This window comes from Bidens hawaiensis, unplaced genomic scaffold, assembly GCF_021521415.1.
Source record: "Bidens hawaiensis isolate Kalapana, Puna unplaced genomic scaffold, B.hawaiensis_p1.1 tig00001511_1, whole genome shotgun sequence".
Lineage (NCBI taxonomy): Eukaryota > Viridiplantae > Streptophyta > Magnoliopsida > Asterales > Asteraceae > Bidens > Bidens hawaiensis.
The window spans coordinates 3,537,410-3,562,385 of record NW_027491085.1 but is presented as its reverse complement, the minus strand read 5'-3'; the positions used below and the strand labels follow the sequence as shown (position 1 = coordinate 3,562,385).

Sequence of the window (24,976 nt, the reverse complement as noted above, 5' to 3'; positions counted from 1 at the left end):
AGGTGAACAAGGTTCAACAAATTTTTCCTTTTGATCCCGGTTTTTTTTTATATAATTGGCCTTTCAGAAAAAAAAATTGTTTTTTCTTTGATCATATTCTCAGGCCATCCCAAAGAGGCAAAGACCACGTACGGAGTTATTCTTTGATCATTTCAAATATTCCCATTGCTCTTTGGGCTTATTTACGGTACAATTTTGAAGCATCCATAACACCAATAACTACAAGCCCAACGTTGCTCCCGTTGACCTTTTGGTCAACATTGAACAAAAGTCAACACTGACTGTTCTGCCCCAGATTTCACATGGCTCATATTTTCCCATCCATTGCAATTTATGCCACACCATCCCACTGGTGAATCATGAAAGCAAAATTGGTACCTAAGCAAACTCAGATCATGATTCTGATTTCTTTGATTTTCAACTCTTTGGCTTCATATATTAATTGTTGGCTTTGCTTTGTTAATGGCTATCTTCCAAATCACATTCTTCAGATTCAAACTTTAGAATTATGTCAATTATGCAGCATTCGATCCAGTCGATCTCTTTAAAACTTTGTAACCCAAAAGACCATTATAGTTTAATTTGCATCTGTTTACCAGTTTGTTGAGTTTGAGGCTGAGCTGCCAGTACATTAATACAACAATCATCAAGTGTATTGCCAATGCTTATTGTTTGAAGGCTCTATTATTAAAGCAGTGTAGGCCTGACCGCTTGATCACACGTTGCGAGCAGTGTTTCGTAGCAAATTACTTCCTAGGGATACAATGAAACAACATATGTAGAATCTCTTATCAACACTACACTTCTTGGTAATAAAGCCTGCTGAACTACCAAGTTACCAAGAATTCAAGTACGTTTGGATATCTGGTGTGTGTGTGTATGTATTATATATATACATATACATATATATATATATATAGAGAGAGAGAGAGAGAAGTTTGACTAAGTGATTAACTTTTAGTTACATTTACAACAAGTGTTGTTGACTAACAAGTTGTTTTATGTAAATGCTGGTTTAAGTCAGCACTCTCATCTCATGTTTCTGAGAAAGGGAATAAAATACCTCAACTAATTAATGTAGAAAAAAATGAACTATTGTTTTTGTAAAAGAAACAGGTAATTTCCAATACAAGGTGTAGAGTACAATGGTTTGGATTACATGTATATATCCACACATCATCTTAACCTCTTTCACTACCAATCTTATACTAATCATTTTAGCCTTTTTTTTGCTCCTTATGCGAAACATATTTGTTGGAAAGTTTAAACAAAAACCGGAAATACCTTCCAGTTATTGGTACCATATTCGATCAACTCTTCAACTCCAGTACCCTCCATGACTACTTAGCTGGCATTGCCCATAAACACCATCACTGCAGGTTTTTTGCGCCCGATCAAAGTGGTTTATAGACGAAGTTAGAGATTTCAAATTCATACTTAAATAATCCAAACCTCCTTTCAAGAAGCAAAACGAGAGCGGGAAAAATATCTATATTCCCCTCCAGCTTTCACTTGTTACAGCTTTTGTCCTTCACTTTATATCCTCCAGCTTACACCTGTTCAAGCTTTAGTCATTCACTTCCCATCCCCCAGCTTTCATTCTTTAACCTTGTCACCTACAAAACCATTAGTATATATATTTCCAGTACATGCCTTACTTGAAAAAAATATTATTCTGTAAGATGGAAATATTATATATTCTTCAACAAAAACCTGTGTCACATGTTGTTGGTTCAATATACATCTTTATTCTTTTAGGAGCATGTGCCATTTGTTGTTGTTCTTGAGATAGAAATGCATCTGGACCAATCTTTTTTTCATATCCAACAATTGTGAGACCTTTCAACAAAGTAATGCTATGGGGAAGATTACTTATGGAAGTACCCTCTAGATACAAATATTCTAAACATTCTAAATCTCCTAGGTTCTCGGGTAGTTTCTTGAGTTTAGAACATTCAAAAAGGCCAAGCAATTTGAGATGCTTTAAGTTACAAATGCTGGATGGAATCTCTCTTATCGGAGTACCCCTTAGATTTAACATTTCCAAACATCCTAAATCTCCTAGGTTCTTTGGTAGTTTCTTGAGTTTAAAACATCTAGAAAGGTCAAGTTCTTTTAGATGTTTTAAGTTACAAATGCTGGATGGAATATATCTAATCTTGCTGAATCTAAGACTTAGTGTACTCAATGATTCTATTTGGCCAAAATTCTTGGGTAACTTACCAACTTCACAACCTTCAAGAATGAGAGTTTTAAGATGTTTTAACTTACAAATGCTATTTGGGAGATGTTTAACTTTTGAAAATCCTAAATCTAGTGTTTCTAAACATTCCAATTGGTCAATGTTCTCAGGCAATTCCTCTATACCACTTCCAAGCCCAAGAAATTTTAAATGGTGTAAAATACAAATGCTTCCGGGAAGATTTTTGAGTTCGTTGCAGCCAGTGAAAGATAGATAAACAAGCTTTTGAAGATTTCCAATTGATGAAGGTAGGCTTTCTATATCATTTTCACAAAAACTAAGCCGTTGCAAAATATTGTTGGGGCTACGAGGGATTACATCTGGGAATTCCTTCAGATGTAATCCATTTAAATTAAGAACCTCAAGTGATTCCAACTCCTTGATAAATGAAAGAGATTTCAACCTCTCACAATAACAGAGGTCTAAGTGCACAAGCCTTTTTAAACATCCAAAGGGCACATGAAGTTCTACCAAATCAAAACACCATTGTAGATCTAACCTCACAAGATTTGGAGTCAGCCCAAGATCAAGGGTCCTCAACTTTGAAAAAGAGAGATCAATGGATTTGAGCTTCTTCATAACCTATTATCACACCAAAAAGAAAATATTATAGTAATAACATATCATTAAATCAATCAAAATAACCAATCAATCATCATACCTTTTCCCTTACCCAGAGTTGTTCAATTCTGCTGTTAGGCATTTCAAGCGCAACAAGATTATTTGCTCGAAAGGTTTCGGGTAAACACAAGTGAGGATAACTGCGCCAGCTAAAGTATTGTAATGCATTCGGGAAGCATTGAATCACATGACCATCACAACTCCTATCATTACCTGTATAATTTATGATAAGGCATCTAAGTTTCTTCATGTTTCCAAGACCTTCCAAAACAGTCTCAGGGGTGAGCTTTAGACTTATACATCTTGTTGCTGCACTACCCTGTAGGTTAAGAATGGTTTATGTAGATAATTATGTTCATTTTTTCTTTTTGTTACAAGTGAAGTTGATTCTTACCAGGTCATTATCCAACACATCTTCAATTTCCTCTTGAATCCACAATCGACTGTGTTGGTTGGGCTCATCCGGGTGCAAACGACGTACAATGTTCTTTCCCATTTGTTCTATATGGTCATGCATGCTTAAGTAAACAAGAAAATCATCATTATTAAAAGTTATAAGAGATCTCTGCTCAAGAAATCTTAGACCAATTCTGGCATGAAATCCGCAACTTTCAAGCATTCTTATTGCTTTATCTTTCTCCCACCCCTTAAGTAAGCATGCAATATCAATAAAAATTTCCTTGTAATCATCCTCGAGGCTTTCAAAGCTTAATTCCAATTTTTCAAGAGTTTCCTTTGGTGGTATTTTTTTGAGTCTTGCTAATGCGTCTATCCATTCAACCTTGCCTTGACCACACAAAGATGAACCCAAAACTTTGATTGTTAAAGGAAGGCCATCTACATAACGTATAACTTGTAGTGACTGCTTTTCATACTCTTGACCTGGAATATCTTTCCCAAATGCGTTTCTGCTAAAGAGGACAGTCGCTTCCTCATCTGATAAAAGATTGACATCATAAATCCATTTCACTTTATGTGCTATCAGCACTTGCTCGTCTCTTGTTGTAATGATAATTCTACTTCCAGGCATGAACCAATTAAGATCACCAGCTAATACATCAAGCCGGTCTCTATGATCCACATCATCTAAAATAAAACCATAAAAACCTTTCTACCACGAAGCTTTGTTTTCATCATGTTTGTCCCGTCATGAACACTACTTATGTTGTTGCCTTCACCATTTAGCAAATCTGAAAGAATCTTTTTTTGCAATGACAACAAACCGGACGATGCTTTTGAAACTTCTCTAACATTCTCAACAAAGCTTCTAGCTTCAAAGTGAATTGATATTCTATCAAAAGCGGCTTTGGCTAGTGTCGTCTTGCCAGCACCTCCCATCCCCTTGATCCCTATCATGCGGACCTCGTTTAAAGTGATATCTAAAGACTTCTGAAGTTCCTGTAGCCGAGGTTCCATGCCTACTAAATTATCATCAAGGTTCACATTAGTGGATCGTAACTCGAGTGAAATTTGCTGAACAATTAACTTGATGACTCTGGCTTCATGCCTGTAATTATAGAAGATTTGATTAGCTTGCTCAAGATCACACACGAAAAGTTACTTTGTTTTTTACTATTCCACTCTACAGTATACGAAAGTGCAAGCAAATGAGCATAATGGCATATAGATTATTCATGTTTCATCTTTCTACAAGATTCAAGCTCTCTTGAAAATAATAAGAAAGAAGGTAAAATAAAATGAATAATGAGTAGGAATGATAAGGAATTACCCATCTGCCGTGTTCCTTAAATCCCATCCAGACAAATTAGCAGCTTCTGTTAAAGCTTCTCTCCACTCCCTAGTATCTTTATTGGTATGTTTAGCAAGGGCTTTTCCAACGTGTTTGCGAACTTGAGAGGGATCCACGTTGTAGAAAACAGGATAAGCAGTCTGCCCCTTCGACTTTTGGCACTCCATAATCTTTACAAGTTCGTTTAAGCACCATGACGAAGATGCATATTTCTTTGAGAAAACTATGATGAAGAACTTCGATTCTTCAATGGATTTCAAAAGCTGGTCGTTGATGCTTTTTCCTTTCTTGAGCCTCTGGTCATCCTTGAATGTGTGAATACCCTGCTGCTGAAGAGCATTATAAAGGTGATCAACAAAGTTCTTACGAGTGTCTTCACCACTAAAACTCAGAAACACATCATATTGATAACGCTTCTTAATATATGAAGTAGAAGAAGATGCCATATCCTTTATGCTTTACGGGTCCTACAGCTTAATCAAATCTTTTCTTGACAAAATGTTTTCCAAATATGACTGCAAAGAAACAAAGGATCATATTTTTAACTCTCAAGTATGATAAGTTGGTTCTGTTGCAACAAACACCTCACATGTCACCAAAAAGTTAAGAAATTTGTGTTATAAGAAAGCACCAGAGAAATGTAAAATTTTGACTTTCTCAAGTCAAACCATTGCACTTAGTACTTATAGCATGGTGATCTTGAGACCTAGTGAATGATATGTGTATCTGATATCAAATTATTTCAATTAAAATTAAGATGTGAAATGAACAACAGTCACAAGATTTCAACATTTTACCAAACCACCACTGTAAGAATGACGGTGATCAAAATCTGCGACGTTTGAACTGAAATCTCGACCGACTCAAAATTCGAATTAACAATCACTATTCAGTAATTCAAGAGTAAATAAAAAATAACCTCAAAATAGCTTCCTTCGGTTTCCCAGCTCGATTCTCTTGAAGATGAGCAATTGACTTGTTCTTGCTTTGATCTATTTCTTATGCCCAACTCACAACAAGTTCCTACTTGACTTGGTCATTATCGACTTAAAATAAATATTATGACCAGGATATTCAAAAAATAATTATTATTATCATTAATATATATTATGCTTCCATGTTCACATATCACCTACGCGGCCCAACTCACAACTTCCGATTTGGTTTTGTCATTATCGACTTAAAATATTATGACCAGGATATTCAGAAAATAATAATTATTATCAGTCATTTGATTAATATATATTATGCTTTCATGTTCACATTTCACCTACCAACTACGCGGGGGTTTAAAATCATTAAATCTTTTGTAAACCTTTTGCGATCAGCTAACTTTCAGACTGTAACGGACAGTTTGATTTTCGGTAAAATTCATACCGTATATAACCCTAAGATCTTAAGACTATTTAAACTTTTAATTACTTTATATTACAAAATATTTATATTTATATTAATATTAGTTTAGTGAAGAATAAAATTGGGCTCACTATTACTAAAGTAAACAAGTGGAACAGGACAAAAAAATACACTTGGAATCAATCCAACTAATATAACGTAAAAAAAAATCAAAGAGTGGGCCCCACAATTTGAATACGAATAATCGGGACTCTTCTTGATGACACCAACCACGACTTAATACAGATAATTAATCATCACTGTTTCAACAATCGGGCTCTATGTAGCTCGCTCGATTCTCTAAAACCGTCCGGTTTGAACCAGTTTGTCAGCCCAACCAGAGAACAGGACCGATTGAACCGGTTCACCATGAAAAATAAATATACTTTTTTAATTTACAATTTTTTTAACCTTAAAGGCTTAAACGATATTTTTGAGAGAAAAGTTGTTTGGCCGGTCGGCTGACATTTTTAATTTACAATTAATTAAATTTTTTTTAATAACTTATACCTCATCAAGCTGGCTGGGATATATACTAAGTTATTACAAGGCTAATACATAGAGACATTTGAAATATTGAATCCGGTATTGACCAAACCTCCTTTGCTTCCGTTCAACATTGACAAAAGGTCAACGCTGACTGTTCTACGCTGCAAAATTTGTACCTAGGCCAACTCAGATCATGCCTCTGATCTATTTCTAATGAATATTTTCCAAAACACATGATTCTTCGGATTAAAAACTTGATTATTATCATTTCAAATAAGCTGCCTTTGATCTGTATATGGTATTAGATTCAAGCATCTGGCCGGTCGTGTTTAACCGCACTTGAAGAATTAACGCCTGATGATTGGAACGTGATCCTGTGTATTGTTCCTCCACTTTGAAGGAGTTACTATCTTAATTTGGAAGGGAAGAATAATTTTCTAACTATCCAAGACCATCTTAATTATTATCCTAACCTCAATTTTTGTCTTTATTTGGATTATATAAGTCTTCATTAGATATACTTTATTTGATAACTTGGAGGCGCTTAAGGGCTCCGTACGGCTGGGTTGGCCAGCTAGCGGTGGTCTTTTGTCATTGGGTCACCCTGTACGAAGTACCTAGACATTCTATGTTTGTTGATTGTTAAAAAAAATGATATTTTCTTTTTGCTGTCAGGTTATAATAATATTAGTAAATACGGGGTTAAAATGAATTATGAGGGTAATGATGTTTCCTTAAATTTCAGCTTAAACCCCTGAACTTTTGTTATTGTCACAGGAAGTCCTTTGATCTTTTGAGCTAGCAAAATGAAATTTAACATTTTTTTCAGATTGCTCATTAAAGTTTAAAAATCCATTCAAGCACTATTGCACTAGACATTAGTACATAACTAATTTTGGTTTTTTGTGAAAAAAAAAACATAACGAAAAATGAACATATTAAGCCGGTAGTTGTAAGGCTACACAAATGTACACCCATAATTAATTGGAAAAACTCACAACTTCAAAAAGGTTACACTCCCAGTAAATTGAAGCTAGATTGCAAAGTTCTGCATCAACTGAATCCGGATTACAAGTCCATCGAATTAACAAACAGAATTTGAGTATCAAATTGAAGAGAGATACGAATCAACTTACAAATTGTGGTTAAACACCACAAACCTTCAACAATCAGCAACACCGATCGATTGAAAGAGAGCAGATAATCCAAACCTCCTTTCAAGAAGCAACATGAGGTGTGGAGAGCAATTGTTATGCTTTTTAAACACGGACTTAAGACGAGTTTCATTCTGCCTCTACATCTTTCACTTGTTCCAGCTTTAGTCCTTCACAGAGTGTCACTTCCTATCCCCATAGTTTTCATTCTTGAACCTTATCACCTACAAAACCATAAAAAAATTACAATTAGATATCTTACCCAAAAAAAATATATATCTTTCTTTATCTTTAAAACATTGTATGTTTCAACAAAAACCTGTGCCACATGTTGCTTCAATATTGGACTTTATTCTTTTGGGAAAATGTGTCGTTTGTTGTTGTTCTTCATATAAAAGTGCATGTGGATCAATCCTTTGTTCATATCCAATGATTCTAAGATCATTCAAGAAAGAAATGCTATGGGGAAGATGAGTTATTGAAGTACCCTCTAGATCTAAAAGTTTCAAACATTGTAAATCTCCTATGTTCTCGGGTAGTTTTTTGAGTTTGGAACATTCAGAAAGGGAAAGCCGTTTGAGATGTTTTAAGTTACAAATGCTGGATGGAAGATGATTTATCAAAATACCCCCTAGCTCTAAACACTCCAAACATTCTAAATCTCCTAGGTTCTCAGGTAATTTCTCCAGCTCAGTTAATTTAGCAAGGACAAGCAATTTGAGATGTTTTAACTTACAAACGCTGCTCGGAATCTCTCTAATTTTGCAATTACTAAGTGTTAGTACCTCTAAAGATTCCAACCAGCCAAGATCCTCAGGTAACTTGTCAAGAACTTCACACTCATACAGGTTTAGAGTTTTCAAATGTTTCAACATACAAATGCTACCAGGGAGATGTTTAACTTTAAGAAGAGATAAATCTAGTTTTTCTAAGCAAACCAATTTACCAATGTCCTCAGGCAATTTCTCTATGCCAGTATCTTCAAGTTGAAAAGCTCTCAAATGTTGCAAACTACAAATGCTTCGTGGGAGACTCTTGAGCTTTTTGCAAGCCATGAGTTGTAGAGTAACAAGCCTATGAAGATTTCCAATTGACGAAGGTAGCTTTTTTATATCATTAAGACTAAAATTAAGGCATTGCAAATTGGAAAGGCTTGGGATTATATCTGGGAACTCCTTCAGATGTAACCCACTTAGATTAAGAAACTCAAGTGATTCTAACTCCTTGATAAACAAAATAGATTTCAAACTTTGACAACCACCGAGGTTTAAGTGCACAAGCCTTTTTAAACATCCAACGGGCACATGAAGTTCGACCAAATCAAAACAACATTTAAGATCTAACCTCACAAGATTTGGAGTCAACCCAAGGTCAAGGGTCCTCAACTTTGAAAAGGGGAGTTCAATGAATTTTAGCTTCTTCAGAACCTGTTGTCACACAAAAAAGAAGGTAATGTAGCAATAACTAATCTATAAATAAATCAAAATAATTAAGAAATCATCCTATCTTTCCAGTTGTCCAAAGTTGTTCTATATGACTATTATACATTTCAAGCGCACCAAGATTATTTGCGCTAAAGCTTTTGGGTAAACACCAATGAGGATAATGGTACCAATTCAGGTATTGTAATGCATTCGGTAAGTATTGACTAACTTCATCGATCTCGGTATGGTCATCACAATTATTATAAAGATGTTCATAATTTACAATTAGGCATCTAAGTTTCTTCATGCTTCTAAGACCTTCCACAATGGTCTGAGGGATGACTCCTAGATTTATACACTGTGTCGCTTCAGTTGCCTGCATTTCAAGAATTGTTTTGAGTCTTAAGCATAGAAAATTGTGTTCATTTGATCTCTATGTCACAATTAATTAAACTTGATTCTTACCAAGTCATTACCCAGTACATCTTCAATTTCCTCTTGAATCCACAATCGGCTATGTTTGTTGGGCTCTTTTGGGTGCAAACGACGTACGATATTCTTACCCATTTCTTCCATATGGTCATGCATGCTTACAGTAACCTTAAATTGATCATCATAAAAAGTTATGAGCGATCTCTGCTTAAGAACCCTCAGGCCATTTCTTGCATGAAATCCGCAGCTTTCAAGCATTCTTATTGCCTTTTCTTTCTCCCAACCCTTGAGTAAGCATGCAACATCAAGGAATATTTCCTTGTAATCATCCTCGAGACTTTCAAAGCTTAATTCTAATTTTTCAAGAGTCTCCCTCAATGGTATTGTTTCGAGTCTTGCTAATGCATCTATCCATTCAAGCTTGTTTTTACCACACAAAAATGAACCCAAAACTTTAATTGTTAAGGGTAGACCAGCAGCATAATGTACAACTTGTTGTGACTGCTCTACATACTCTTGACCAGGAATATCTTTCCCAAATGCATGCCTACTAAAGAGATCAATTGCTTCCTTGTTTGATAGTAGAGTGACATTATGAATCCATTTCACTTTGTGTGATATCAAAACTTGCTCATCTCTTGTTGTAATGATAATTCTACTTCCGGGCTTGAACCAATTAAGATCACCAGCTAATGTCTCAAGCTGCTCGTTATGATCCACATCGTCTAAAACCACAAGAACCTTTCTATCACGCAACCTTGTTTTCATCATGTTTGTCCCATCATGGGCACTACTTACATTGTCGCCTTGATCATTTAACAAATCTTTAAATATCTTTTTTTGCAATGACAACAAACCAAACGAAGCTTTTGAAACTTCCCGGACATTCTCAACAAAGCTTTTAGCTTCAAAGTGAATTGATATTCTATCAAAAGCAGCTTTGGCTAGTGTAGTCTTACCACCACCTCCCATCCCATTGATCCCAATCATGCGAACCTCATTTGAAGCAATATCTAAAGACTTCTGAAGGTCCTGTAGCCAAGGTTCCATGCCTACTAATTTATCATCAAGGTTCACATTATTGGACCGCAAGTCTAGTGAAATCTGTTCAACAATTAACTTGATCACTTTGGATTCATGCCTGTAAATTACAGAAGATTCAATAAGCTTGCTCAAGAACTCACACAAAAAATAACTTTTATACAGTAAGCGAAAGGCTAACACATAATAACATATACATATATTATGTTGCATTTCTTTACAAGATTGGAGCTTTCCTCAATATAAGAAATTAACTATCAAAGAAAGAATATTGAAGAGAAATTATGAAGGAATTACCCATCAGCAGTGTTCCTTAAATTCCACCCTGACAAATTGGAGGCTTCTGTGAGAGATTCTCTCCACTTCACGATCTCTACAATATTGGTATGTTTGGACAAGGCTTCTCCAACTGGCCCACATTGTTTGCGAACTTCGGAGGGGTCCACATCGTAAAAAACCGGATAAGCAATCTGCTCGTTCGTCTTTTGGCACTCCATAATCTTTACAAGTTCGTTTAAGCACCAAGACAAAGATGCATACTTCTTTGAGAAAACTATGATGAACAACTTTGAACTTTCAATAGATTTCAAAAGCTGGTCACCGATGCTTTCTCCTTTTTTAAGTTTCTCATCATCCTTGAAAGTGTGGATACCATGTCGCTGAAGAGCATCATAAAGGTGATCCACAAAGGTCTTACGTGTGTCTTCACCACTAAAACTCATAAACACATCATACTTAATGAATGATGTTGAAGAAGACGCCATTGGAGATTTAAAGGTATGCTTTACAGGTGCTATTGAATCACTGCAAAGAAACAAAGGATCACACTTTAACCCTCAAAAGTGTATACTAAGTTATGGATTACAAGTTAATAACCAGGTTTAAATTATAAAGTGCTATTGACGTCACACTAGAGTCACCAGCATTTCATTATTAGCCTAATATGGACCTAGAAGTGTATTAAATATTTCAATGATGTTAACATACAGAACTAGTAATGTCGACTTATAAGTACCTTTTCATGAATCCAGCATGTAGGAGGTGTTAATTTATATATTTCTTCTCAAAAAGATTATTACACTAAAACAATTTAGTTATTACAAAATGGTTATATTTTGAGTAGTTAGATACCTTTACAGTTAACTTTATAACTTAGTTTTTTTTCCTCTCAACGAACACGTCACATGCAGAGGCGGACCTATTAAGAAATTAAGGAGGGCTGCCGCCCACCTTAAATTTTATTTTTTAGTGTTATTTGTATGTGAAAATCCCGATCGCCCCCCTTAAAATTAGTGTTAAGTCCCGATGTCGTCCCCAAGAAAATAATTCCTGGGTCCGCCACTGGTCACATGTCTCTAAAAGGTTATGAAATTTGTGTGATAAGAAAGGATTTGATCAGATTAAAAACCATGATTTGACTTTCGTATAAAAATCGAACTTCGGTACAACATCTTCTCTACCTGTTTGGTCAAACATCGGCATAAGTTTTACCGATTTCAAACGTTCTACCGATCGATGACAAGATTTTAAACAGCATACGATTTTGAATCATCATAACCCAAAATCTCTGGATGATCGATCGATCGATCAACTTAGCATACAAATAAACCACCACTGTTTCAGTAATTAAAAGATTGGAGTTAGAAAATAACCTCAGAATTAGTTGCTCCAAAACTGCACAGAAACGTACACTCCAATTCGAGCCTTTGGTATCTCCGGCTCAACTCTCTTGATTCTTGTAGTTGAGCACTTGACTTGTTCCTACTTTGATATATTAATTTGGAGGGAGAATACATACAAAATCACTTGTTAGAAAATAAAATATAAAACATTTAAAAAATTAGTCTTTGACAATTAACATCATTTCCAAGATTAGTGGTCACCAAAAAGGAGTAAGGAGCCGTTGAAGACAATCAAGAAGATTTCATTTTCCATATTTTATGTTTTTCCTTGTTTAAAATAGAAGTTTTTCTCTTCTATTTATTTAGCATTCTTCCCTTTGTAAAATAATATAACAAACAATTCAATAAGAAACATTTCCTCTCAAAAATTATTGTTTACATCACTATTTAAAAAATTATATAAAATATTATTACATTCCCCACTTGAAAATATAACACAAAAAAAATTCAAAAACACTTCTTGTAAAAATAAATGTATTCTAAAAAATTAAATTAAAATGAACTATAAAAGAATATCCACAACATCAAAACGAATTGTTTTCCAACATCAAAATCCATGTGCACATTAAACGGAATACTAACTGCCTTGTATAGTACAACAATGCCTACAAATAAAACGATGGTTAAATAAATCGGTAACCAAGTCAACCGATTTTGCAGGAAATGTAGTATGTTACTATGTTACCTAGTTCATTTTGAAAATCAGAGTAGAGTTGGAACATATGAGTAAAAACATTATCTAAAATAACATTACAAGCTTTTTGCCCAGCTTTAATCTTTAAATAAAAGTTATATTTAAATATTTAACTAGTAGAAAATGCCAACATTATATTTTATTCAGTTAATTACCTCACTATCATCAATTTATATGGGAGATATGAGGGATGACCCTGGCTTGCCAGGGTTCGAGTCCTGATCTCACCCAGTTTTACCGGCCCTCGCTGTCGTGCCTTTGGCGGGCGTGGGGGTCGGGTTTTATCCGAGGAATCCCTCAATAGGTGGACACTAGTGACCGGCTCGTGCTACCTTTATCCAATGAGGGCCGCTTACGGGTACCCGGCGTTACATAGTTGGTTGTTAAAAAAAATATATATTACCTTAATTTCTATTATTATCATATTTAAAGGTATTTAAAAAAAACTACAACGCCCTAAACAAAAGGGTGTGTAGTGTAGCGCGGCCCATCTAATGACAATCAAACCTCTAAGGCTCTAACACTCATATTAGGCTTATACCCGGCCCAATAGATAAAGCAACATTTATTCGGTCCATTTGTAAAGATCATCCATAACCTCAATTATTTACAAGCCCAATACATACTGAATATCCGGTATTGACCAACCATCCTTAGCTTCCGTTAACCGTTTGGTCAACGCTGACTGTTTTACCCAGCTCCCAAAAAATAACAATACTTTCATCAATATTCCTTTTATCTCCAGATAAAGCTTGAACATTTCTTTTCTGCCCCCACCCTGTTGTTTATGTGTAGGTGGTAAAACCTGTACCTAAGCCAACTCAGAACAAGCGTCTTATATCTTTTTAATGGCTATCTTCCATTTTCGAAACACATTCTTCGGATTAAAAACTTGCTTACTATTTCAAATATGCAGCCTATGATCTATATATATTATATGGTATTAGATTCATTTGTAGAGGCCTCAATTCGGATTGTGTTTAACCAAACTTGTAGAAGCTCTTGGTGATTGGTGATCTCAACTTTAAGCCCGTTCTTATGTATATATTGTTCTCTCCACCTAGGAGTGATCGAGCGTGTTTGGAAGAAAAGAATAATTTCGTAACTGCTCAAGACCATCTTAATTATTAGTATATTAAGCTCACTTGCAGCTTGTCTTTTTGCCTTAACAAAGTAATATAAAGTTGCCAAATTAACTCAACTGTAATTTGAAATTTGATACAATAACTTTTGAAACCTTAAACATTGCTTTTTAGCAATTTGTTAAAAGCAAAACAATGGTTCTAGTCAACTGAGATTTGTCGTCTAAATTTGTTGTCACTTTCGTCTTACATTTAAAATACACGTGAGACGATCACGAGAAACAATAAGAACAATACCCCAACTATAAAAAAAAAGAACTATTGTTTCGCAAAAGAAACAAGTAAATTTTTTTCAACAAAAAGTGTGGAGTACAATGGATGAGATTGCATTTATATTTCCACACATCATCTTAACCCCTTTCATTACAAGTCTAGTACTAATCATTTTACCCCTTTTGCTGCTTATGCTAAACATATATCTTGGAAAGTAAAATCAAAACCCGAAATGCCTTCCAATGCAATTGGATGATGTAAAAATGGTACATGAGTAAAATTAAAACCCCTTTTGGTTCTTGTGAACGTGGTAGAGGCCGTGGAAGATACAACGGACGAGGAAGAGGGAATCCAAGATGAAATAGTGAACGTGAGAGGCCATTTTTACAAAATTTATAAATTTGACCAAAACTCATGTACCATTTTTACAGTTTACTACTTTACTCCAAAAATATATAATACCCAATACCTGAATAGTGCAATTAAAAAGACACAAACTCATATTTGAATGAATCTCAAAGCTAGATTTATTGATTATTGTTCACAACAAATTCTATTAGTTTACATTTTTATATTCTTAAAACAACAGCTGATGTCATTCCCTAATCTGCTATGATTAAGATTTAAGACGAAGAAGAGGAAGAATATTGAAGAAAAGGTGAAGAAGATGGAGGAACAAAACTTCTGGTTCCATAGCTTCTCGTCAGATAAACCGGCATTGAGGCCACCGTTGACTTCCCTGAAGAAGATGAACTTGAACGCCTCATCAGTCTCTCCTTCATTTCCTTTTCACCACGCGCCTCGTTTCTCTCCATTCCAACTTTACACGAACTTACACTCGCCGGAATCAAGCAATTGCACAATAAACCTATTTATCCACATCAGTAAAATATCAACAATCTCAATTCATTCACCAAAACCGAAATTATGAAATTACTCGACTACTTACCGATTCTAGCCAGACGATTAATCCAACTCGGTATAGGATTCCCAATGTCGTTACAGAAATGATTGCAGTTTTTAGTGATTAGCTCGTACGAGTTTCCTTTGTAGTCTCAAGCAAGCTCTTCCATGAATTTTTTGACTTCCAATAGACTCATATCCGTCCATCCGATTAAAATCTGTTTTCTGAACGTGAATCCTTCGCACTGCTTCGGCTCATTTTCGTAGATTCCAGTTGTTGAATGTTCATGAGATCCAAATGCGTACTCAACTCCGTGAACTGTAATTTTCAATAATAATAAAATTCTTCCGTCAACTTATATAGTTATACATTCATCAATAAGAATCGAATTTATTTATAGATAAATTTTTACGTAATAGAATTTATATATATTCTTTTACATTATAATGGAGTTAATTTATACAGTTATAATTCACAAATGATTGAAATGAAGTATAGTAGAAAATAGAGATGGATCCAGTGGTAAAGCGTGGACGAAAACACAGGAGTGACCAGACTCAATGCGCATAAAATTTTCATAAACCAGGAAGTCAGGCTCAAAATTTTCAGATGAAAACGGGTAAATTTATACCACGTATAATAACTTTCAAACAAAAACACATAAATTTACACTACTGAGAAAAAAACTGGGGTGGCTCCGAGCCACAAGAAAAGCTTCGCGGGTAGCCTTCCCTGATGGCTAGTATCCGTAGCTTTTCTTGTGGCTCGGGTAGCCTTGCCTGATGGCTTCGCGGGTAGCCTTCCCTGATGGCTAGTATATTCTTTTACACTACTGAGAAAAAAACTGCGTGTAGCCTTGCTGTGCGGGTAGCCTTCCCTGATGGCTAGTATCCGTAGCTGCGGGAACAGGCGGAGTACGTCACCATTGGGAGGCTTTTCCTGCGGGAACAGCTTGCGTACTACGCGTAAGGACGTCGCGTCTCTGAGCATGGTTGGTCCTGCGGATCCAGTTGGTCTTTGCGCAGACGTCCCTCAGGAGTCTTGCGAGTTCAACTGCGCAGACGTCTCTGTTTAAGGTGAGTCTTGCGGGTCCAACCGCGCAGACGTCCCTGTTCAAGGTGAGTCTTGCGGGTCCAACTGGGCTCTGCTGGGACCTACCTCTTCAAGTCCCCCCAGTCCAATGTTCTTCTCATGAATTGTTAATAAGTGAGGTGAACTTTTGGACTTAAGCAAGGGGTTTTGAAAAGGGTTTAGTTTTAAGGTTTTCCATGGGGATTCTTCCCGCGGAAGTCCTAATGTCACGTGCAGAATTTCCCACTGTTCTGCTTGATCTTTGGGTATGACGCGGGTAGGTGTGTAACCTCCTCGCAAGTCGGGAGCGTTGAGTTTCACTTGTGTAGATTCTCCACGGGGTTTTGGTAGTTTTAAACATAGTGATCAATTATGTTAAACAACCAATTCCATCTTGGAGCTTCCAACAATCTAGTTCTCAACGTTCCCGCTATGCAGGGATGTTATATCCCTTTCCGCAAGCATGGCCCAGAAGATCCTTCTTGGTTTCAATTCCCTGCGGAGTGCTAAGTATGTGAAGGGTTTTCGCCTTAACACTGTACCCGCACTCGTCTTATAGTTACTTTACTTGCAAGGTATTCCTGGCTTCAATTCCCTGCGGGTGCTAAGTATGTGAAGGGTTTTGCCTTGACACTGTACCCGCACCCGTCTTATAGTTACTTGGTTGCCGAGGTATTCTTGGCTTCAATTCCCTGCAGGTGCTAAGTATGTGAAGGGTTTTGCCTTGACACTATACCCGCACCTGTCTTATAGTTACTTGGTCGCCAAGGTAAGGGGTATGGTCCCGCTTACTTTTGAATCTTTTTGAATTTTTTTTTTTTGAAATTCGAAGAGTTGGTGAAAGGATAAGAACAGTATAACCGTTGAAGGGACGTCAGCGTGGTCTGACGGTTTCTTCTGACAGTTTCAGGACGTGCATGAAGTTATGGTGATGTGACAGTATATGGTCATTCCAGACGCTTTTTCAGGCGCGTGGGCGCGAGTTTTCGGGCGCGTGGGCGCGAAGTTTACGGCACGCGTCCTGTCAACAGCTGTTGCCAGCTTGCTTTTTCCACGTGTCATAGTTTCATTGCACCTGCGCTTTTCCGTCTCTCCCGCATTAAATTCATCGCATTCATTGCGATGAGTATATAAAGGGAGGAGAGGATGCATCTCAATTCACAGTTTCACTTCATCTTCTAAGCGATTTCCGGCGAATACTCTAACTTTTGTCGAGCATTCTCCTGAAATCGTTCTTCTTTCCATCCTCCGAAACATGTCTTCCATTCGTGATCCTGAGGCTATTGCCGAGGAGTCCGACGTGTACATCGAGAACCCGACGTCTGATAAGGACGATAAGAGTACTGCTGGGGAGTGCCAGTGTGCTCTTTCCGTCGACGTTTATCAGTACATCGTCAGGAAGTTCATGCTCGAGCCCTTCGAGCCTGAGTTTCCTGAGCCTCACCAGACGGTGTACGATGCCCCCAAGGGCAAGATAGGGGTGTATGCTGCATTCTTCATCCATGGGAATATCAGGTTCCCATTGACGAAGTTTGTGTACCGTGTTTTGGAGAGACACGGTGTGCACCTGACGGAGGTCCACCCGATGGCGATCGCCAAGATCCGCCATTTTGAATGGGTGTGCCTCATTCTTGGTGTGGAGCCCCATGTCGACCGCCTGATGACCTTCTAATCCTGGAGGTGCATCCAAGGCTGGTACACCTTGGTCACCCGGATCAAGGGTTTGAAGATTTGTGCTACTGAGCGCAGTCTTCGGTCTTGGAAGCGGGAGTTCTTCTACATCTCTGCCCGTGTCGTACCTATTGCGATGACATTCAAGAACGTGAGAGCACTCCCCAGCCTTCACGCCTCCAACTACCAGGAGGCGGAATGGTTTGCCAAGATTTCTCGGATCCAGACTCCGGTTTACCGCTTTGCGGAGTCTGGGATGGTGATGCTTGGGATGAGCCGGGTATGGAAGGATGCTGGGGCAGAGGCGCCACAGATTCCCATCGTCCTCGAATACGGTTTGAACTCTATCCCTTACGGTATGCTTCATATCTTTTTGCTGATTTAGGGTTTTTCTTCTAACTGATTTCCTGTTTATTTTCAGAGGGGAACAATTTGCAGTCGCTTCTGCAACCGCGTGAGAGCGGTGGTCCCGCTCGGCTGGGTACTCGTGCTCTCGACGAGAACGAGTTGCCCATCTTGGAGCAAACGGCAGATAAGTTCGTGGAGGTCTACCCGCCCGGCCACGAGATTTTGAGCGCCACGCGGCCAGGTAAGGGTTTCTTTAACCCCCGTCCTCTCCATGCTCAAACCTCTGCTGGAATTCCTCTAATTTTGTCGTCTTCTGATGAGGAATCCGCAGACGGTCCTTTCTTCGTGAGGAATAAGGCAGCTGGCGCGAAGGGCAAGGCGAAGGTTGCCTCCACTGCCGATCAGGAGAACCGGACAGATTCGGAGACCGAAAGCGAGGAGGCGGCGGGGAACCCTGGTGGTGGTGAGACCACTGTTCCGGAGGTTGAGATAGCTGTCACCTCCGAGCAGCCCAGGACGACGACGGTGACAGGTATGAAGAGGCCGGCTCCATCGGGTTCGTCCCCGCCTGTTCGCACCTTCAAGCTCAAGAGGACTCGTAAGTATAAATGAATCTTACCCGCAATTCTTTCCGCCATTGTTTTTAATATCTTGTCTTCATGCAGGCGTGGATGCTACTGCATTCCAGAGTGGAGCGGGGAGGAGCGTTTCTGGACCCACGACGGTAGTTTTGGTCAACCTACCCGAGGCGATGACCCAGGCGGCTGCGCCTGTTTGCAGCATTGGTTCAGTTGCTAATCCCGTTGAGGCAACTTTTCCAACTGTAACGTCCTCTCCGCCGGCTGTCAGTGCCATATTCACTGCATCCTTCACTGAGCCGGCGGTGATTGTTTATGCGGGTTCCTCCGCAGCGGCGGCCACCGGTGTGAGTTCACCTCCAGTGAGTTCACCTCCGATGGTCTCTACCGCGGCGGCTTCAACCATGCCTCCGGCACCGGCGACTACCTCGTCTCCGGCCGGTTCAGCAGGTATGTTCAGCGTTGGAGCTTCTAGCCAATCTCTGCCTCCTTCCCATCTGCCTGACCTCTTGGATGGATATCCCTTAGGTTCGGGTGATGGGTTTGGCGGCTACCGGCCTGTTGTCGACCCTACAGGTGCGTAGGGTTATTTTGGCCCTTTTTTTTTATCTTTTCCTAACTGCTTTTTGTTCTAACTATGACTTGAACCCCAACTAGTTTGTTAGTTTGTTGGAAACATCAAGTGTATTTGTTTTATATATAAAGGTCAACAAATTATAGTCTGAACACTAAGAGATTGATTGGTAGCCTCTTAATAATCATTAAGATATTACATTTTAATGGTTTATAGCTTCTTAGTGGTTAAGATGTAACCTCAATGATTATGTATATTTTTATGTATATTAAATACAGATTTTATATATTTGTGACAATGTTAAAACTAATAGTTAATTATACACATACTTTTTTAGAGGTATGTAGTGACTATGGTCCATGATTTTTGTTTGCATTGTTCCTTTTATCTTTTGGATTATTAATATTAATGATAGTAATAATAACAATAATAATATCAATAAATAATAGAATAATAATAATAATATTAATAATAATAGTTTATTTTCCTTTATGTATGCAAATGGAGAAGAACATGGTGTTATGGAGGTCATACGAAAAGTAAATGGTTTCCGGCCCTAGATAATATTCGCTCAAACTTCAAACCAAATTTATTACTTAAAATGATAACATATTTTAAAAAAGTCTTTTAAGGATATATGTGGATGACACTTGTTTATCCCTTTCTTATATAACAACTATATATTCTGAATTCTAACTATAAAATCACTATTTCCTTTTCTCTTTTCTGATCCTAATTAAGTGATTTACTATCCATCCATCCATCTAATTGTGGTTAGTGGTTCAATTTCATGCGTAATTATTCTCAAGAGATACTCCAATGCTTATTTCCCGGAGATACCCTAATACTTATTCTCATATCGAAAGTTGATTGTTACGGACTAAAACCATTGCAAGGTATAAGACTTGCCCCACATCGGTTGTATGGGCAAATGATGTGGGTTTTATAAGCCAAATGTATTCCCTCACCTATTAGACTAGTCTTTGAACTTGTGTGTTTATCATTCTATAGTTTTTTTCATTTAAAACAATGGCAACAACCAAAATCTCATTAAGTTACGAAAATGTTACGTTTTTCACAATTGTTACTAAAATCAAGAAAAGCATAAATTAGCCATCTAGAACGCAACATGCACGTTTATTTTTAAAAGCGTTTGGAGTCACCACCCATACTCGGATGAGCATACCTAAGACGGGATGTCAATCATCAATACTGATTATGACGTTCTAGACCTGATTTTGACGCAGCATGTGCGCTGAAATTTCTAAATTGCCACCCATCCATCAATAACTGGACACTTTTATCAAGATCTTAAGTGATCTTAACATGTCATGTTTTGTTGGCTAGATTAACTACAACCGTGAAAAAGCATACATTCTTAGGAAAAGTTTAACTAAACTGGTATTTATACCAACGCAAAATGACTATTTTGGTCATTTTCTTCCGAGTTTAACTTGTTATTCAAACTGATTGTAACAATAGTATCTTATATTTTTGTTATACCTGGAAACTTTTTTCTAGGTGTGTTAAGTTATTATTGGTGTTTGGTTTTGGGAATCAAGGAATACCAGCAAATGTGGTCCAAAGAAAGATCGTTTAGCATCAACATAGGATTTTTTTTTTATCGGTATAAAGATGCTCAATGATTACTGGCAATTCAAGGATATGAATAATCCACAAAACACACTTTTTTCCCCACCTTAGAATCAAGTACAAAAATTGATTTCTAATATCTATTATTTTTACTTTTTTTTTGGTAATTACAAGAGGGGTCGTAGAACCGAGTCCAGTTTCCGCTAGTTTTGTGAGCCCTCTTCAAAGTCACCTATCAAACGCAAGCTTATCCCATTGATTAGCAGGTATTAGTGGGTCCTTTAAATTGATATGATCATCATGTCACATTAGCAAAAAAACATCCGAATGACAAGTGACATGACAAAAGTGGCATCAACGGCTAAACGATAAAGGGTGTTTTGGGGAAAGATTTTGAAATGAGAGTTTGAAATATGCAGACTGAACATGACATGTAAGAAGACTTGAGAAATGGGGGAATCAGTTATGGTAGAGGTGCACAAACCTGTTTCAAACCCTAAACTGGTTCGGTTTGGTCAACAAAAGTCAAAACCAGTTTATGGTCGGTTTTGGTTACTGGTTTATGATTGGTTTTTGCCGGTTTTCGTTTCAGTAACCGAATAGATACCGGTTTCCTAAGAGAGAATTATAAACCGGTTTCGAATCTTTCAATCGGTCCCAAACAGGTTCTACATAATCAGTTTCAAACCGGTTTGGTTTTGGTTCGATTTTCGGGTTGGTTCGGTTAATTTTTTTCCCCACCTTTAAATTATGGTATTGAAGCATTCAAGCTTAACCATAGTGGATGGACCTCTGAACCCCACAATCAGTTACAAGCATATCACTTATTTCCTCTTGCATTTTTTCATACACCTTTAGTCCATTATGTTGTTCGAAACACAAATCTTAATACTAATATTAATTAATTTTAATTTTACTATTGCTTTATTATTAGTAATATTATTATTAAAACTTTAAAAGATTTCAGGAATTTAAAAGGTATGTTAGGTCACTTCCACTTTGTTCATTAATTAATTCACTCGTACATTGAAGCTGCTTTATAGGCCACCGAAGTATGTATTTAGTTACATTTATAACGTAACTGGCTAGACCCTGTCAAATAATGTAAAATGAAACAAAGACACTAGTTTTTTACATTAACTGAATCTTTGCTTGATGGATTTCACTTACAGTAAAGTGAAAGAAGCAAGATTGCAAAGTTCTCCATTAAAAAAGAATAGAAAATATTCAATTGCAAGCAAAATAAAACCAAATCCTGTTGAGAAAGAAGCATATGAATGCCATTTACTTGTTCAGTTGTTCTCACTATGAGATTTACTCATCAATACAAAGTCACCTACATGAAGGCATGAAGCAAGGCCGCAAATTGTTTGTTTGAGGTCCAAACATGGGAACAAAGGCTACAAAAGACACTAAGACGCACATATGCGTCATACACATGGTTTTCGATTCGTGATATCTTGGAACTATATATGTTTGTTCCGATACATGCAAAAGTTGCTAAGGCATTCCATGTTATTGTCTTACTACAATGTAGTGCATAAGCAATTAAAGAAACTTGAAGGTATTCAAGAGGAATCCTGAACGATTGAATAAAGTGGTCGGCGAAATCAAAGCCTTGAGTTTCTTATAACTCTGTAATAGACCAAAGTGATTGGGTTTGACATGGGAGGAGTGGTGGGAATTTAATTTTGTATTGTAAGTAAAGTTACCATGAATTTTAGGCGGAAATATTTGTATTGTAACATGCTGATATGTGAAATGGGTGTACGGTGTGTTGTCTATTGAGGGCTAGATGATTAGTTCCGGTAGACATGTAACAAATAAAAACTTTTAGTTGGTTATTCAAAAAAAATCATCAAATACCATATTGGCAACAAAGACAAAGCCGTCCCCGGCCCGATCACCCAGGTAGGCCCAAATACTTTAAACTTTTTTCACATATATATTTAAAGTTAAAAACCCAATATCCAATTCTTTTAAGCTCACTTTTATTTAAAAAAAACAACTGCACAACCCAACAATAACCCAATAACGCATTTAAAAAGGTAAAATTGTTTAAACCCAATAAACTCCTTTTACTTAAAGCCGAAAGTTTTTCTTGCCCTCGACCAAAAAGTTTTTAACAATTTTCAGGAAAAACCCAGAACAAAGATACAAACATAAATTGACGGGAAAGTATGGTGAAATGGTGATGAACATTTTGGGTAGAGGTGCACAAATCGGGTTTTTCTAAAACCCAGGTTCGGGGTATGAAATCGGTTTCGGGTATGATCGGGTATTGAAAAATCGGATATTGAGAGAAATTAGGTAGGGTATTGACGAGAAAAACTCAACCCTATGTACCCGGGTAGCGTATAATCGGGTTCGGGTATTGGAACCGGGTACGAACGGGTATTAATACCCGGTTTTGAATTTGTAAATTATTTATTCATTTTTAAATTTGTTTAAAATTTAAATTTGCTTTGTAATTTATAAAAATAATTAAACTATATTACAAAAACCATAAATCCACTTAAGTACAAATTATTTACTTAATAATCTGCATTTAAAAAAAAACTTAAACATAAAAGTTGTGAAGTAAACATAAAAATATACTATAAAAACTCATGTATTATTTTGGGTATTAGAAAAGTGTTATCGGGTATCGGGTATAACCGGGTATGGGTATGGGGTATGACCGGTTTTGGGTATTTACGGGTATAAATCGGGTACGGTTTCGGATCCGGGTATTGAGCTCAAAAGGCATACCCTATCCATACCCTACGGGTAGGGTCGGTTCCGGTTTCGGGTATAGAATACCCGGTATTATAAAAACCGGTTCCGGATATTATTTTCGGGTCCGGTTCCGGTGAAGAAACAGGGATCTACTCCCCACTGATGGGTCCTAGATCCGATGAATCCACAGAGTAGTATACGGTTAACTTTCAATACGATATGAACACAATTTCCAAAGTCCAATGACGTGAATCCTGCAAAACAGAACACCGTGAGCTCGTTACGGGAAGGATGAGGTGGGGGGTCTTCCCGTAACCACCATCCGGCGTGAGAATAAGTACAGTCCTGATGAGAAGATAAAGTACTTAAGTAAATTGAGAGAGTACAGTGATTGTGAATGAATACCTTATGATGATCGAGAGGGTATTTATAGCCGAAGGATGTGGGAAGGTGATTGGGCCAGCTGTCCCTTAAGAATATGCCTGCATAACCGTCTGGACACGTGTCCCTATGTGATAGGTTCAACCTATACGTTGCATGTGCATGTATAACAACCTGGACACGTGTCTCTTTATATTTGGTTATCGGGGGAATATTGGCCATGTGCACAGTTATAACTACCTTGCCAGATGTCATTGGCTATTTGGCCTAAAGATCACGTATTACCCAAGAAAGCATCTTGGTAAATCTTCTAGAAGGTGACAGCTGTCCCGGAGCATTACCTCGTGGCCATTTACGCGGAAGGTTATTCCTTCTTGCGGATGACTTCTGAGGGTGCTATGATGCTTCCGCATGTGCTATGAGAGTGTTTCTTCCTCAATTGATTATGCGGATAGTTTATATGTCCCTTGGTGCCTTATGAAGGACTTCTGATTGACATGCGGGCCTTATTTAAGGGTATTTAGGTCTTTTTGGTACCCTACCTCTATAAGTCCCCCCAGTCCAGTGTTTCTTCCGTGTGAAGTATTTTATGCGGATGGAATTCTGGACTTGATATGGATTTGGGGGTTTTTGACTTTGCAAGTTGGTGGGAAATATCTTTTGTTGTTTGTGGATAATCATGAAAAAGGACAAGTTGACCACTCGCAGGCGCGTGTGCAGGTGACAGGACGTTTTTGACGGCTGTTACTATACCCGACTGTACAACTTTTTCTCTTTTTCGAATTTCCCGCGTGACATGGCGATATGTTACTGGCCGGTTTTTCCTCTCTCTACTGTTCATATCCCATCGCATTAATTG

At 37.5% G+C, this 24,976-nt stretch overlaps 1 protein-coding gene and 2 pseudogenes across 2 annotated transcripts; all 3 read right to left on the bottom strand.

Moving 5' to 3' along the window:
- Positions 1 to 1,596: 1,596 nt before the first annotated feature.
- LOC143582041 (TMV resistance protein N-like) lies at positions 1,597 to 5,059 on the bottom strand (annotated as a pseudogene).
- Positions 5,060 to 7,855: 2,796 nt separating this feature from the next.
- Positions 7,856 to 11,582, bottom strand: LOC143582032 (TMV resistance protein N-like). The gene is made up of 5 exons (XM_077064689.1): positions 10,846 to 11,582; positions 9,541 to 10,648; positions 9,160 to 9,451; positions 7,971 to 9,080; positions 7,856 to 7,875 (listed from the first exon to the last, which is right to left on the bottom strand). Exons 1-5 carry the CDS (start codon positions 11,310 to 11,312, stop codon positions 7,856 to 7,858), a joined length of 2,997 nt encoding a protein of 998 aa, XP_076920804.1. The 5' UTR covers positions 11,313 to 11,582.
- A 3,005-nt stretch (positions 11,583 to 14,587) lies between these two features.
- LOC143582023 (deSI-like protein At4g17486 pseudogene) lies at positions 14,588 to 24,469 on the bottom strand (annotated as a pseudogene). The gene is made up of 3 exons (XR_013143914.1): positions 24,459 to 24,469; positions 15,229 to 15,527; positions 14,588 to 15,147 (listed from the first exon to the last, which is right to left on the bottom strand). The product of XR_013143914.1 is annotated as a deSI-like protein At4g17486 pseudogene (transcript).
- Positions 24,470 to 24,976: the final 507 nt, after the last annotated feature.

Coding starts and splice junctions, on each gene's coding strand:
- LOC143582032 (XM_077064689.1), bottom strand. CDS start 11,312: ATGGCGTCTTCTTCAACATCATTCATTAAGTATGATGTGTTTATGAGT. Junction 10,649..10,845: donor TTAAGGAACACTGCTGATGG/GTAATTCCTTCA, acceptor TGTAATTTACAG/GCATGAATCCAAAGTGATCA. Junction 7,876..7,970: donor TGAAGCAACATGTGGCACAG/GTTTTTGTTGAA, acceptor ATGGTTTTGTAG/GTGATAAGGTTCAAGAATGA.